The sequence below is a fragment of the Anabrus simplex genome, chromosome 9, assembly GCF_040414725.1.
Source record: "Anabrus simplex isolate iqAnaSimp1 chromosome 9, ASM4041472v1, whole genome shotgun sequence".
Classification (NCBI taxonomy): Eukaryota; Metazoa; Arthropoda; class Insecta; order Orthoptera; family Tettigoniidae; genus Anabrus; species Anabrus simplex.
In genome coordinates this window covers 125410539-125427182 of record NC_090273.1, presented here as the reverse complement: position 1 = coordinate 125427182, position 16644 = coordinate 125410539, and the positions used below count along the sequence as shown (strand labels likewise).

The following is a 16644-nucleotide window of genomic DNA, read 5'->3' as shown; positions in this document are numbered from 1 at the left end:
CGAAATTTGCAACCGATTTAAGGATCTTGGTTCTAACAGCAAACGCAGTTCCAAGCATCACAGCTCCATTGAGGATTCCTCTTTGCGCTTTGCTCTTGAAAAATCGGTAGCCTTCAGATTAAAAAATCTCTTCATCTGGGTACCTTGTTTCCTGTAAGACCATTATGAATATCTGATTTTCGTGAAGAGCTTTGGTGAGGGTTTTCAGCTTGCCAGTTTGTGAAAGTGAATTTATGTTGAAAGTTGCTAGAAAGGTTTTAGATTTTGGCCTGAGTTTTTGACTCTTTGGGGTACACTGAGATGCTCCGACTCGTCTCCTGCATGATGTTGAGTCTCCCCCAGAATCCGAACGAGACTCGTGCACCGTGGCGTTCACGACGAGGGATTTATCCGAAGATTTACCCCCTGGGGTATGTTTTTTGAAATGTTGTGCCATCATGCTTTATGACTTTGCTTTGGACGGGTACCCATCCTTTTACAACTAGGCTTGTTAGCCCTAGAGGTTGCCTCAAGATGTTTTCGGGCTTCTGGTCATTTACCAGTCTTCGCCGTAACCCTGGCAAGGGACCAGTTTTTTTTCACAGTGGTATTTTATTTCCCTACTACCCTCTGACTCTGCTGGCGGCAGAGCCAGCGAGCTTCCCCAATTCCAAGGGGACGCGCCCGTTGGAGGTAACCGGTAAATCCTCACACGGGATTTTTAAAAAAAAATCTATTTTGGCCAGCTGTGGACCACGTAAATAACTCCTCATGATTTAAACTTTCTTTGGCGCCAGTACTCCTTCATCCTCCTGCTTGCTGCTTCTTTCCTTTCAGCCGTCCATTGTTGTTTCTTCTTGGTCGCTGTTTCTGGCTCTAGGAAACCCTTAAATGTGTGTAACTTTTTTCTGAAGGTATTTCTATTGTGGATGTCTTGATGTGTGATGTTCATTTCTTCCAAATCCTTCATGTTAACAAACCATTTTTCATAAGAGCTGCCTTTCCTAATGGTCTTATTGAAGTGGTTAAAGATTTTCTTAGCAAATCTGTCATCAGGCATTCTTGAAATATGTCCAAAAAATTTAACTGTTTGCTTTCGAATGGCATCTGAATTCCTACTGCATGTTTTATATATTTCTTTGTTACTGCGTAATCGATATGTGTCAGTACATTTCTTTGGACCGAGAATTTTTCTTAAAATCCTGGTTGTTAATCCCAGGCATTCTGAAGCATACAAGCACTCTGCTTGAATTATTGCCTGATATTGGCGAATTTTTGTTCTAATAGAGATCGCTTTCTTATTGTATGTGTTTTTTGTAAGGTGGAATGCAAGCTCCATTTTTCTGGCTCTCTCGCGGTTTGCTTCTTTATCAAGCCCATTAGTTTGTATTATCTCACCAAGGTATTTGAATTTAACAACTTAATGTATCTTATCATTGTTTGTTGTTACTTTGTATCGTGGGGCTTCTTTAATGTTGGTCATGGAATGTGTTTTTTCAAATGATATCTGCAGGCCGGTTTTCATTGCTACCTCCTTTAAAATGTTAACTTATATTATCGCCGATTCAATATTTTCTGATAACAGTACAAGATCGTCAGCAAATGCTAAGCATTTCATAGTGATGTTCTCTTTCTTGTATCCTATCCTTATTTGGTCTCTAATGTCTTTTTCTGTGAGTTCTTTTTCCCATTCTTTGATGACCTTGTCCAGGACACAATTGAACAGCAGTGGGGATAGGCAATCTTCTTGCCTTACGCTTGTCTTGATTTCAGAGAGTTCAGATATCTCTCCCATAAACTGAACCTTTGAGTATGTGTTTGTTAAGGTCTCCTTTATTAGCTGTAACGTCTTGTTATCTGTACCCATTTGTCTAAGGATGTTAAACAATGTGCTCCTATCAACTGAATCATAATGCTTTTTGAAAGTCAACAAAAGCTGCTACATACTTCTTGCCCCTGGCAACTCTGTCCTTCAGTATTGCCTTGAGGTTCCGAATTTGTTCCACACACGATCGTCCCTTCCGAAAGCCTCCCTGGTATTCTCCGATTTTGTGTTCAACTTGTTGTAATCTTGATAGCAGTGTCATAGATAGTATCTTGTATGTCTTTTGAAGGAGTGAAATGCCTCTGTAATTGCTGATATCTGTCGTGACCTACCTGTCCTGAGAGACGTTCTCGTAGGTTGGTCACCAGGCCGTTGGATGTTGAAGTATTACCTTCCCTGCCGAGCAGAATGTAGGGAGGTAATTTGTAGGTATGACTCGTCCCGCAACTCCCGAAATAAAAGATGAAATTATTTCCCTGTCCTTTATTACTGAGGACAACTAAAACTATTATGTACAGTATATTTACAAGTCTGAGTGTAATGATCTATAGAGAGAGCGAGCTTGTTCCACGCGCCTACTGTTCTATTACGCGTCTATCTTAATCTTGCCCTACGGCACTTGGGCTGTGCCTGAACAGAATCTCGTCCTGACAAGTACGAACTACTGGCTGGAAGAAGGCCCCGCGCCATCTTGGCCAGGGATTATATCTCCGCTCCTGAACTCAAAGTTCTATCCCTACCTCCTACCAAGGGGTTGGGTCTTACGGGCATTACCAAACTGTTCATCCAGTCTGTGGCGCCTTCAAGTGGCTATTCTCAATAGTTGTTACAGTAAGTGCTGCTACCTAGGCACTACTGTCTTCTGTCTTACTTTGTCCTCATCTTTCCTTGTTGTTCTAAAGTGCATTTGTACTGGCCCTGACTAGCCTTGTACTCGGCTTTGTTCCTTTGTCGGTTATCGGGCCCGTATACTAACTTTGTTTGTTGATACATAGTAAATATCTTGTTGTGATAAACAAGTCTCCGCTCTTCGTTAACAACTTTTGTAAGCGAGCGCGTTTCACAAACTGCTCTCCAATGCATGTAGCTTCTTGAAAGTTACTTTTGCCTTCTAAAATATTATATCTAACTATAATTATTATTCCATCACTACAAGGTGTCTCATGTCGATGACTATCATTATTCTAACTCTAATTAATCTCCTCTGACACCTTGAGCTCTAGACTCGGCTGCGAATCCCGGCTGCCTTCCACCTGGCAGTCCGCCGGTTCGATTCCGTGGGAGGTTGGTACACGACACATCTGTTCTCTCCCCTTTCTTGTGTAGCGAGTGTATTAAGGCTAATTTTCAATCGTTGGGAATTTTACAAGTGTTCCAGATTTCTTGCATTAACTGGCATAGGTTTTTGATCATTTGGGGGCTCACATGTTTCCATAGTTCACTCGTTATTGAGTCTTCACCAGCTGCTTTGTTGTTCTTAAGCTTCATGATTAGATTTGTGATTTCTCTTTCATCTGGCGGTGTTGAGTCTGGGTTCTGTTGCGTATGTTCTGTGGCGAGCTTCTCCTCTGGCACTGGGCAGTTAAGTAGCTGTTTAAAGTATTCTGCTAACAGTTGGCAATTTTCTTCATTGTTTGTTGCTATGGTGCCATCCTCTTTCTTGAAACACAAGCTTGGTGCTTGGTATTTAGAAAGGCTCCTCTTAAATGTCTTGTAAAAGTCCCTCGTGTTGTTCTTTTTGAAGTTTTGTTCTATTGCAGCCAGTTGTTCTTTCTCGAATTTTCTTTTTTCTCCTCTTATGATTTTTGCGGTTGATTTTCTTTGTTCTTTGAAGATGTTGTAATCTTCCTTTTTCTTTGATGAGTACCATTTCTTCCATCTTTGTAGTCTGAGTGATATTGCCTGTTCACATCTTTCATTCCACCATGGATGTTTTCGTTATTTCTTGAGTAATGCTGTTTCTCTGGCTGCTTCTATCATGGTCTGCTGCATTTGCTTCCATTGAGTTGTTTCAGTGTCCGTCAGTTCTTGGTACTTGTTGCTGTTTTGTTTCAGCTTTTGAGTGTCGAATCTTAGTACTCTGTTGTTTGTGCGTTTCTTCTTGCTGTTGGGAATAAACTTTATCTTGATTGTTAAATAGTGATCTGTTTCTATGTTTGCTCCTTTCTTAACTTTAACATTCATGATTTCTTTTTGACTGCTATGGGAGATTGCAACGTGATCATTTTGATATTCTCCTAATAGTTTGTTTGGTGATGCCCACGTCGTTTGTTTCCTTGAAAGCTTCTTGAAATTAGTGGACATCAGTTTCAAATTAAAGTTTCTACAGAACTCTATAAGTCTTTGCCCATTTCTGTTTGTTCTTCTATGAGCTGGGAAATCCCCCACTATTCTCTTGTAGAATTTTTCTCGTCCTACCTGTGCGTTGAAATCACCAAGTAGTATTTTCATATGATTATCAGGAATTTTTGATGTCACCAATTCTAATTCTTCCCAAAAGTCATCAACCTTTTGTGGGTTAGTTTGATTGTCATCATTAGTTGGCGCATGAGCATTATTGAGGGTGTATATATCCTTTGCACACTCAATGGTTAGTAGTGAGAGCCTTCCATTTGGAGACTGGAAGTCTGTAACCAAATTTAGAATCTTTTTATTGATTACAAATGCTGTTCCTAAGTGTGGCATGTGGTATTATTGTTGTTGTTGTTGTTGTTGTTGTTACTGAGTTATCCGTGGAAGGCAGAGGTGAAAGAAGGTGCGGGCTGGAATGGGTCTAACTACAAAACCGAGAAATAAATTAAAATTTCATTAAAGGTTATATTTTCAAAACAGCCAAACTTGACAGATTTGATATAGAATTTGAACATACAACAAATAACAAGAAGTTAACAAATCAGGTACAAGACCAGGAAATCCAAGATATAGAGATATTTTAACGATCTGGGCTTCGAGCCCCACCTTTTACAATTCCTGAGCTCTCAGCTCACAACCACATATTACCAAAGGGCAGAAATCCCCTTATTGTATGGAGCACTTGCTCCCACCTTTTACCCTCAAGCCTCCCAGAGGCACTTTTCAAACACAAGAAAGAGCTGAGCCGCTCTCAATTTTTCAAGCCTATTAAAGGCAATACCAGACTATTACACTAAATTGCCATTAAGGCACCGCGTACATCAAATGAAATGGGGGTATCTCGTACCCAACCTACTGGGCCTTAGTGGAAAAGAACAGATTAATTAAATGGCCCAAAATAACAAGATGAATGGAGGCGTTGCTTGCACTCCTACATGAAACCTTATAAAACCTAAGGGGCACTAGGCCGATTAAACAGGGGATATTCGCACACTAGGGAGGTGACTCGTATAAGAAAATTTTAAAACATTAAGAGTAGAAAATCGGTTATGAAAACATAGTCACCTCAAATCAAAATGAAGGGGAGCTCGAGAGGGTAAAACACTCTCTATCCCCGATTTGCAGTTAAAGTAAGAAGAAAATTGTACACTGACTGACAGAGCAAATGCAACACCAAGGAGGAGTGGTCAGAACTTTATGCCAATTGCAGGGTAGACTGACGTCACTGAGATATGCTCATGATGTGAAATGCGCCGCTGTGCTGCGCACGTAGCGGACGATAAATGGGACACGGCGTTGGCGAATGGCCCACTTCGTACCGTGATTTCTCAGCCGACAGTCATTGTAGAACGTGTTGTCGTGTGCCACAGGACACGTGTATAGCTAAGAATGCCAGGCCGCCGTCAACGGAGGCATTTCCAGCAGACAGACGACTTTACGAGGGGTATGGTGATCGGGCTGAGAAGGGCAGGTTGGTCGCTTCGTCAAATCGCAGCCGATACCCATAGGGATGTGTCCACGGTGCAGCGCCTGTGGCGAAGATGGTTGGCGCAGGGACATGTGGCACGTGCGAGGGGTCCAGGCGCAGCCCGAGTGACGTCAGCACGCGAGGATCGGCGCATCCGCCGCCAAGCGGTGGCAGCCCCGCACGCCACGTCAACCGCCATTCTTCAGCATGTGCAAGACACCCTGGCTGTTCCAATATCGACCAGAACAATTTCCCGTCGATTGGTTGAAGGAGGCCTGCACTCCCGGCGTCCGCTCAGAAGACTACCATTGACTCCACAGCATAGACGTGCACGCCTGGCATGGTGCCGGGCTAGAGCGACTTGGATGAGGGAATGGCGGAACGTCGTGTTCTCCGATGAGTCACGCTTCTGTTCTGTCAGTGATAGTCACCGCAGACGCGTGTGGCGTCGGTGTGGAGAAAGGTCAAATCCGGCCGTAACTGTGGAGCCCCCTACCGCTAGACAACGCGGCATCGTGGTTTGGGGCGCTATTGCGTATGATTCCACGTCACCTCTAGTGCGTATTCAAGGCACGTTAAATGCCCACCGCTACGTGCAGCATGTGTTGCGGCCGGTGGCACTCTCGTACCTTCAGGGGCTGCCCAATGCTCTGTTTCAGAATGATAATGCCCGCCTACACACTGCTCGCATCTCCCAACAGGCTCTACGAGGTGTACAGATGCTTCCGTGGCCAGCGTACTCTCCGGATCTCTCACCAATCGAACACGTGTGGGATCTCATTGGACGCCGTTTGCAAACTCTGCCCCAGCCTCGTACGGACGACCAACTGTGGCAAATGGTTGACAGAGAATGGAGAACCATCCCTCAGGAAACCATCCGCACTCTTATTGACTCTGTACCTCGACGTGTTTCTGCGTGCATCGCCGCTCGCGGTGGTCCTACATCCTACTGAGTCGATGCCGTGCGCATTGTGTAATCTGCATATCGGTTTGAAATAAACATCAATTATTCGTCCGTGCCGTCTCTGTTTTTTCCCCAACTTTCATCCCTTTCGAACCACTCCTCCTTGGTGTTGCATTTGCTCTGTCAGTCAGTGTACATAAGCCGGCACTAAGTTACATTTTTAGACAGGAAGGTTACATTGAAAAGGTTTCGGACCTTAAACTGCTGAACTAGCAAGAAATAACGCACCTTTGTTGAAGAGCTGCTGCCCGAAGGAAGAGGTGCTACCCGCCCCCTGCTATACTTCCATACACTAAGCTAGATGTTGTTGAAGTGGCCGAGAGCCAGGAAAATCAGCAGTTTTTATACTCTTGGGGAAGATTCGAGACCTTTCATGAATAATTAAGACACACCCACAGTCATTTATTGGGTAGCTTACAGTTACACATCAAAATTGGAGAAGAAAGACGCAATTGGCTGAATATTAATGACAGAAATTATTGATTTGCTAACTTCAAAACTGGCGGAAAGAAAAGATTTATATTGCCAACCCACAAATGAAAGAGCGAAATTTAGTAAGGAACGAACTTATGAACACAAAATTTCTTCAAATAAATTTCTACCACTTCGCACCAGGCTGCATGGACATAGTTTTTGTAGAGACATCTATCAGAGAATGTTCACACTTTTTGATAATTAGTAAACAAAAGCAGTTCGAAATTAAGACAGTGACATCTTCTGAGAAACTGTTGAGATAATTCAGTTTTTTTAAGTTCAGAGTTTCTGCTGTAGGGGAGTACTTTAAGGCAGAAAATTCAAAAGTGCGGCGTAGAGGTGTACCAACCCGTACAATTATTATTGTTATTATTATTATTATTATTATTATTATTATTATTATTATTATTATTATTATTATTATTATTATTATTATTATTATTATTATTATTATTTAGACATTGATGTTCTGTGGGTAGATGTTGGTGTTTTTTTGTTTTGTTTTGAACCAGGGGCCATTGTCATCTTACATTCAAGATATACAGAGTTTAAAGGCTGGTAGTTACGAGAATTTCGTGTACCTGACGAAAAAACAGATGGTTAGATGAAATCAGGAATGGAGATTGTGCATGGTTTTTTTTTTTTTTTGCTTTTTTGTACATAAACAGTTGCATGAGTACACAATTTAAGCTTGTAAGGAAAAAAATAGCCTACAAGGTAATACTTGGCATAATTAGTGTTGCAAATAGGGTGCAGGATTATTGTTGATGCAACATTAATAATGTACCACAAATTCATTAAACGGGAGGCTAATAACAGTTGACATGTTGGGCCAGGCTGACTTACTGTGGTAAAGGAGTAGATAATTTCATCAATGATTCATCACAATAACTCCATTAAGGGGCTAAGTAGTAAGTAGGGCAATGATTCCCTCAGTGATGAAAGTAACAGTGAAGGCATCACACTGGTAGTCATGTTTGTTAGGTATTCAGTCTGGAAGTCAGTTGGATCCTCAAATAGTACCACCAAAATTTATTCATTTATAGGGTAATTGCAAAAACTGATGGTGGTGGTGGTGGTGGTGGTGGTGGTGGTGGTGGTGGTGGTAAATTGAGATGTACCAGGCAAGATAAGAAATGAGGTAGTTTGCCATTGCTTTCACACTGGGCTAGAAAGTGCTTTTTCAGCATGACTGCACTGTGAGCAATACCTATCATGACACTCAGACTCGCTAATCTTGCTCCAAATGCCATTTCTCAGTACCATGCCATTATTACCAAAAGACCTGACTTGAGTCGGTGCAGTGTAAAAAATTTAAAACATTGTTCATTGTTATTTCTGATTCAGAAAGGAGTTACAGAACCTTTGGGGTATGATGTTGGAGAAGTGTTTTGGTAAGGGTAGATCATGGGAGACTACTGGAAAAAATGAGTGCAATTGGACTAGAAAAAAGTGTGACTGAACGGGTGGCTATATTTCTAGAAAATAGAACTCAGAGAATTAGAGTAGGTGAAGCTTTATCTGTCCCTGTAATAATTAAGAGTGGAATTCCTCAAAGCAGTATTATTGGACCTTTATGCTTTTTATTTATATATATATCAATGATATGTGTAAAGAAGTGGAATCAGAGATAAGGCCTTTTGCATATGTGTTATTCTGTACAGAGTAATAAATAAATTATAAGATTGTGAGCAACTGCAAAATGACCTTGATAATGTTGTGAGATGGACAGTAGGCAATGGTATGATGATAAACGGGGTTAAAAATCAGGTTGCGAGTTTCACAAATAGGAAAAGTCCTATCAGTTTTAATTACTGTGTTGATGGGGTGAAAGTTCCTTTTGGGGATCATTGTAAGTACCTAGGTCTTAATATAAGGAAAGATTTTCTTTGAGGTAATCACATAAATATGATTGTAAATAAAGGGTACAGATCTTTGCACTTGATTATGAGGGTATTTAGGAGTTGTAGTAAGGATGTAAGGAAAGTGCATATAAGTCTCTGGTAAGACTCCCAACTAGAGCATGGTTCCACCATATGAGACCCTCACCAGGATTACTTGATTCAAGAACTGGAAAAAATCCAAAGGAAAGCAGCTCTATTTGTTCTACTGTAGGCAATTTCCAACAAAAGAGTAGCATTACAAAAATGTTGCAAAGTTTGAGCTGGGAAGACTTGGGATAAAGGAGACGAGCTGCTCGACTAAGTGGTATATTACAAGTTACAACTTTCATATTTGTTCCGTATTGAAGTTGACCATATATCAAGAATATTACAAGAATATTTAACAAGACCACCTATTCAATACATACCATATGGTATGGTGGTATGTTACGAGCTGTCAGTGGTGAGATGGCGTGGAATGACATTGGTAGACGAATAAGTTAGATTAGTGTCTTTAAAAGTAGGAAAGATCACAATATGAAGATAAAGCTGGAATTCAGAAGGACAAATTGGGGCAGATATTTGTTTATAGGGAGGAGAGTTAAGGATTGGAATAACTTACCAAGGAGGATGTTCAATAAATTTCCTATTTCTTTGCAATCATTTAAGAAAAGGCTAGGAAAACAACAGATAGGGAATCGGCCACCTGGGCGACTGACCTAAATGCATATCTGGATGGATGGATTGATTGATTGATTGATTGATTGATTGATTGATTGATTGATTGATTGATTGATTGATTGAAGGTTAAATAGGAAGATCGGATCACAACTGAAGACTGAATCAAGTGATAAGTGGAGAATGGTTTGGTAAAATTTGACCTGGAGAAGGTTGAGATTGGGACATACCTTCAGGCATCCTGGATAGTTTAGTTTGCTTTGGATAGAGGTGTGGAGAGTAAGGATGATAGTGGTAGGCCAAGACATGAAAATGACTGGGTAGATGTAGGAACTTTGTTGGATGGGGACATTAAACCTTGTGCAGATCCCTTTGTGTTATTCGACAGGAGTAGGCTGTGAGTTGACACTGTGTTTCAACCTTCTTCTACCTCACCACTACACACACACACACACACACACACACACACACACACACACACACACACACACACACACACACACACACACACACACACACACACACACACACACACACACACACACACACACACAGAGAGAGGGGGGTCACCCATGGACATCAACTAGAATGACATGCATCAGCCTTTCCAAACGCCTCATGATATCATTTAATTCTCTGACTGGAGCTATGATTATTTTAGGTTGTAATTATTCGTCATAAAGAAGTATGTATGTTACAACTTCAGATTAATTCCTTTGTTTTTCAGGATCGATGCCAATGTTACAGATGCTGAACTCAACGTAGAAGCTGCACATGGAGAAATTATGAAATACTTCCAGACTGTCACTTCTAATCGGTGGCTCATGATTAAGATCTTTGCAGTGCTTATATTTTTCTTCATTTTCTTTGTAATCTTTCTGGCATAGTGGGTAATGGACTTGTACAGAATGATGAATGCCTCGCAATCAGTGAAAAAAATGAGGAATCAAGTGTATCATACAGCAACCAGTGGAAACACATACTCTTTAATTCTCTGATGGACTTTCCTCTGGAAAGAATAGCACTGGAGAGACTGTACTGAAGAAAACTGTGTCTTTTGTGTGACTGAATGTGAGCAGTATCTGCTGATACCCACATTATTGGATTATATGACTTGTAAATAGATCATACTTCTACACTTCGACTTCAAGGTATGGCGAGTATATCATTCCAGTCTTTATATAGTGGAACCTGCCTAAAACGGCCACCAGACGTTCTTCCGAGAAAATGGCTGTAAGTACAGGTGGCCGCTAAATTTAAGGTAACAGAACTTTGTAATCTGGGAAGAGATCTGTATCATCACATGATTAGCTGCAGTAGGGTCTATTAAAAGAAACATACAAGTGTGTTGACAGGTTAACACTATTTATGTAAATTAGAGAAAAACAAGAGAGTACATCAATACTGAACAATGAGAGTACAGTACTATGTATATGGAGTAGGATTTTAAATATACTGTACTGTAGTATGACACTTGGATTTACATTAAAATCTTTCAATGTGGTTTGTTTTGTAGAATCCACACCTCTTTTTAGCAGCACAATTTCAAAAAATTCTGAAAGTTTATTCAGATGTGATGTATTCTAGCCGTACTGCCAATAAGCAAAACGGTAGTACACCCTGTTCAAACTTCATTCAAATCACACTTTTTAAACGGGTTTGCATATTGTTGCCTTATTTATCACGCTGTCCTATTCATTGAATCTACAACTTTGAATAGAGAACGAAGAAGAAGGGGGGTATTTATTGTGCCCCAGAATAGAGAAACTATAGTACTGTCAAGATGGCCTGATGTGAAAAAAGTTCACTATAATATGTGACTTCCTCGGGCGTGAATGCAGTATTCTGAGTAGTTATGGCCAGGTGTTTTATTCAGGTCAGTTTGTGAAATTTGTGTGGATACTGCCCTCAGTGCAAGGTAACTGCTTAAGGCAGGGGATATTAACACAAGCTTTATGGGAAAATTAATTTGCTCCAGTGAAAAATGGTTGGTTGAGGTGACTGCTAAGTGAAGGTGGCCATTTAGACAGGTTTCACTGTACTCTTCTCAAAAACATGTTTTATCTTTTGTTGTGTTTTCTGATTAAGGGAACCTGATCAAAAGAACTCCTGGATTGGAAATGACCGCAGTAGGCCCTACTCAAACTGTGTGTTTGAAGAGGAGTTAGTGCAACCAATTCTTAAAATACAATTGTTCTTTTTCACTGCCCTTCATTTCTCCAAGTAGACATTTACATTCCTGTTAATGTTTTCTGTCTTTTGAGAATGTCTGCATTTTGCATCTGTCTGTACTGTATCAATTTTTTTTATCTCTGTCTCTTCAGTTATCTTTTCAGTGTTGCTTCTTTCCAATATTGTGTGTATTGAAAGCTGTTTTTTAATAGTTTTCTTCAGCATTTATTTCACTATCCTGATTTTCTCTTTGCTTTCGAAGGTGCTCAGTTATATAGCCTGATATGTAAGGGATTTAGTAGCTTGTACAATTACTCCTAATCTATAAGCTATGGTAGCTATCTAGCGTGGAGTTTGATTGTACTTCACCAGTGGGCTGTTTTCATTCTGTGAAAATTAGTTCACATTTATTCTGGAAGGATATCAGAAATCTGAAAATCCTATAGAATTGGGTGCAGTTGATAAAAAGGGGTATGCAATCCCATTTATTTTTTATTGCTTTAAGTTTTATATCTAAAAATATGTCGGACATTTGGACACGTTATTTCCTTGAGCAATATGATGCCTTCAGTACTATCCTGTTTCTTTTGTAATTTGACCTATTCAGGTGTATGCCTTTTAACATTTGTTGACTGTAGAATTTAGAAATATATTTCCTAAGAATGGCTTTTCTTCTTTGGAATGTTGTTTTTTATTTTTAAATTGCGTATGTGCATAATATTGTAGGAATGTAGTTTGGAAGCAAAAATTCTCCACAAATTTGCTGCCTGATTTCTTCTCCCAGTGAGAATGTTCTACTTGTATGCACATGAGATAGGTTTTGAAGGATTCAATTTAGTTCAAAGCAAATGAAATACTGATATCAGAAATTATTATGATTCCTTATAGGAACGGTACTGAGTGTAAAGACCTGTATAGCATAAATGAAAATGCATCATGACTGAGAAAGTAAGGAGGAATTAAATAGAAGATTAACTATTAAATTATTTGAGTTTGGTAAGCTACCAAATTATTACCAATGCTCTTACATTTCTGGTGAAACAAAAAGGAACCAAACTTCAAGTGCAAGAGAAAAGAATTATGGAGAGGATGCAGGATGTACAAGTGAGAAAATGATAAAATAAGCATAAAGATTGTATATTGAAAATGAAGAACAAGTTGAAAGTTTTTAACTTATAAAACATAGGAAACAAAGAAAAATCACATCAAGACCTTTTAAATTAAAGCCTAAGGTTGGAAATTACCCATGATAGAAATAGGTGAAACAGGCTGCTGCACCTTTTAACAGTAACCCTCCCTCCTCCTTTCCTCAGTTTTTTTTATAATTTGGTAAACTTTCCCTTTTTATATGTATGATAGACTTGAGTATTACAAATTAATATAGGTTCAGTTCTGCACTTCTTGGCAGAACTTCAACTATTGACTTCTGGGAAGTACGTAGTGCTTGTGAAGTTCAATCTTTAATACATTTCAGTACTGTTGAAATAGCTTCATTTATAACAGCTGAAATTTATTAAGATGTTCCTTTTTATAAAATATCTAGAAATAGTCCAGTATTCTATCACACCAAACTCACTTCTCTGTAATTTTTGTTTGTGATGTTGGCAGAGACAAATCATTTGTTATAATTTTCACTGTAAATAAAGATATCTAAGGAAGGAATGTCTTATTACTCAACTAGTGTTCGGTAAGTACTGCCAAAGCACATCAAGTAGTGGTGTCTTATTATTTTAAGGAGATATACTAAGGGATAATTAATTTATCCATACTACAGCACTTGACTCAGTCCGGTTTTATTGAACATACTCAAATACATCGGCCTCATATTGTGGATTTACTGGCATGTAATTTCACATGATGGTTACCCCTCATTGTCTTAGGTTTTAAATAAGAATTTGCCTATAAACAATACATCCCTAAGAGGTTTTGAAAGGGTAAGGGGTTCTGATGAAAAAATATTTCTCTAAAACCGTTTAACATACAAGGTTGAAATTTCACATGATTCTTGCTCCTATATGTCTTAGACTTTAAAGAAGTAGTCTTAAGAAAACAATACATCCTTGAGAGTAAAATGACCGCAATGCATCTGAAATTAGTGCAGAAGACTGTATCAACGCAGCCATTCTTCCACACCACTATGAACAGCGAGCAGCAACAATTTACTTAAGATCTGTGTTCTGCAATGTTGGGAGCCTATATCCCACTGCAAAAGCTGGACCATCCAGTATTTAGGAGAAGTCAAGAATGCCATGTCCTTGAGAAAACATCTGGGAAGGTAGCTGCTGTCAGGAAAGTGCCTGAAATCCAGGTTGGAAAGGTATAGTAAAAGTAGCATTTGGGCAAGAAGGTGAACCAAACAAATGGTTGGGCAGTTTGGGTCACATCTGTTGGGAGATAGTTGGTTCGCACCCCGCTGTCTGCAGCTCAGAATATGGTTTTGCGTGGTTTCCCATTTTTCACACCAAGCAATCCATCCTACTCCTAGCTCTTTCCTATCCCATCGTTGTCATAAGACGTATCTGTGTTTGGACGAAGGGGAAAAAAAAAAAGCTACAAGGTGAGGTAGGTGAAGCAGCAGATCTAAAACCAGAAGAACTGTCTTCTTTGTAGTTTCTCATCACTTCATATGATATGGATATTAAACAAATCATTCAAAAAAAATATTCTCATTGCCATAACATTACAGTAATCACGATTCTTACCTGAAAATATTGGAAAGTTGTTAGTTGTAAATTCCTTCCAAAGTCATTGAGTGTGCTATTAAATTAAAAGTAGCTTTCTCATCCCTATTTGGTTGCCGATTTTACATGCCTATTTTGGGTATTTTTAATGTCTATATGCCCGCCTATTTTAACTGTTTTTAGTGCCTATAAATCCTGATTCTAATATACTACTGTATACACGATAGCAGAAGCGGGCGGAATGGGGAAGGTAACATTCGGCTATACAGTGATGCTGAATGGCGTCTGAAAGAGTGCATTTGACTACGGCAGTGAGACTTTGGCTGTAAGGTGGTGCTGTACGGTAGTAAATTTTAGGGTTCCCACCATGGTTCACCACCTACATCGCAAACATCTAGGTGCGGTATGACTGTAGTTCATCTGTTGTGGACACCGAGATCGCGTGATGAACAAGACTGCTAATCTGTCTACTTAAAGAACTAAGATAGATTACGGGTACTAAAGTACTTTCTTTTTTGCCATGCGGACAGTATGCGCTGCGGCCATTGAAAAAAGCCCCTCAAATGCAGAGAGTGGCCTGGATCTATTAAATGACCTTTTACTTTCCGTGCGATCGCAGCACATCCTATATGAGCTAGTGGCGAAAATCTGAATTAATTTAGCATGCCGGATATTTTTACAAAGCTGTTAGTGTGAACATGTGGATTGTTTTCCTTACTGGTTATATTTATTTGTGCTTTTATTCTGCGCGTGTTGGTAATGGAATGTAATTATCATTGATGGGAATGACATAATATCCAGTTATAATTGACCATTAGCAATGCTAGAAGCTATCCTAGCAATGGAGAATGGTGTGTGCTTCTCTTCATTAGGTTATAAAAGTAAATGTACTTCTGGGCACCGGCTGGTGGGTCCCTGGACGTCACCATGAACACATCTCTCCTCTAAACAGAATTGCATGCGAGATTTGCATTATTTCTATTGCCTTATAATCAATGGTGGGAAGAGCACAAGAAAAAAGTGATTGGGCTTGATTACAGTTACTTGAGAAATATTTTACTCAATTACTATTAAAAATTACTTTTACAAAAAGTAATCAGTAACATTACAAATACTTCACAGAATATTAGTCTTAATGAGATCAGTGATTCTTTTTGCTTGGGGTTGGAATAATAATAAAATTTGTCAGGTAAAGGAATATATTAATTTGTTTGTTTTTTTACATAGAGGCATTAAATGGCTATCATCACCTGTGAGACTAAACATGATACTTTGAAATTTTTGAAATGATTTTTTCCCATCATTTTTATTTTAGTTAATGACTTTTATAGTTTAAAATAATTTTCCATTTTAATCACTAATCCTCGCTGTCTTAAGGGGGAAAGTACATCTTTGCATTTACTGAAAAGGGCACTTGTAGGAATACCTGTGTTTAATTTTAAGAACATCATTGGAATGTCTTTGAAAGTACTGGAGATGTAAGAAAGTACCTCATCCAGAACTGATAAAGCTACTGGTTGTGCTGTAGTAGAACTGGAAAAGTTATCTTCATCATAATTTATTTGTTCACATTCTTGCTTCCATGCGATATGTATTAATTACTAGAAAGTAATGATTACAATTTTATTTCAAGAAGTATATTACAAGTAAACATTACAATTTGCTTTACGTCACACCAACCCGGATATATTTTATGGCGACGATGAGATAAGGAAGGGCTAGGAGTGGGAAGGAAGCGGCTGTGGCCTTAACCTCTTAACATAGCAGTTATTTACGAAATTGTGATTCTTTTTACTTAATTCTTTTTATTGTTAAAATGGACTCTTCATTGAAAAACAGTGACAGTGGTGACAATGAAAATAAATTTTGCGAAGATATACAATGAAATACAAGCTGCTGAAAAGTTCCTGTTTTAAAAACCCGGGTATACTCGTGTTATTTTTATGGGTTTTTCTTTTAACTTGAGTGTAAAATAAGTAACACAGCAGTAAAAAGATGGCAAGTAAGATAACATGACACTCAATACTGTACAAGAAAGACATTGTTCATATGTTTGTAGCTGTGTGAAGTGCCCTAAAACAAGGATCAACACACAGTGCTACATCGCCCTCCTTACACATGTACCTGGATTCCCTTCGTGCCTTCTTCCCTCGTATCACGTACACAAG

At 39.2% G+C, this 16644-nt stretch overlaps 1 protein-coding gene across 2 annotated transcripts in view; it reads left to right on the top strand.

Annotated features, from left to right (window-relative positions):
* Syx5 (syntaxin 5) overlaps positions 1 to 13453 on the top strand; it is a 161498-nt gene extending 148045 nt beyond the window's left edge. For both annotated transcript variants that reach the window (XM_067153582.2, XM_067153583.2), the window contains exon 7: positions 10351 to 13453. In XM_067153582.2, coding sequence (XP_067009683.1) covers positions 10351 to 10510 — 160 coding nt within the window. In that variant the 3' untranslated portion in view covers positions 10511 to 13453. The remainder of the gene's footprint in view (positions 1 to 10350) is intronic.
* Positions 13454 to 16644: the final 3191 nt, after the last annotated feature.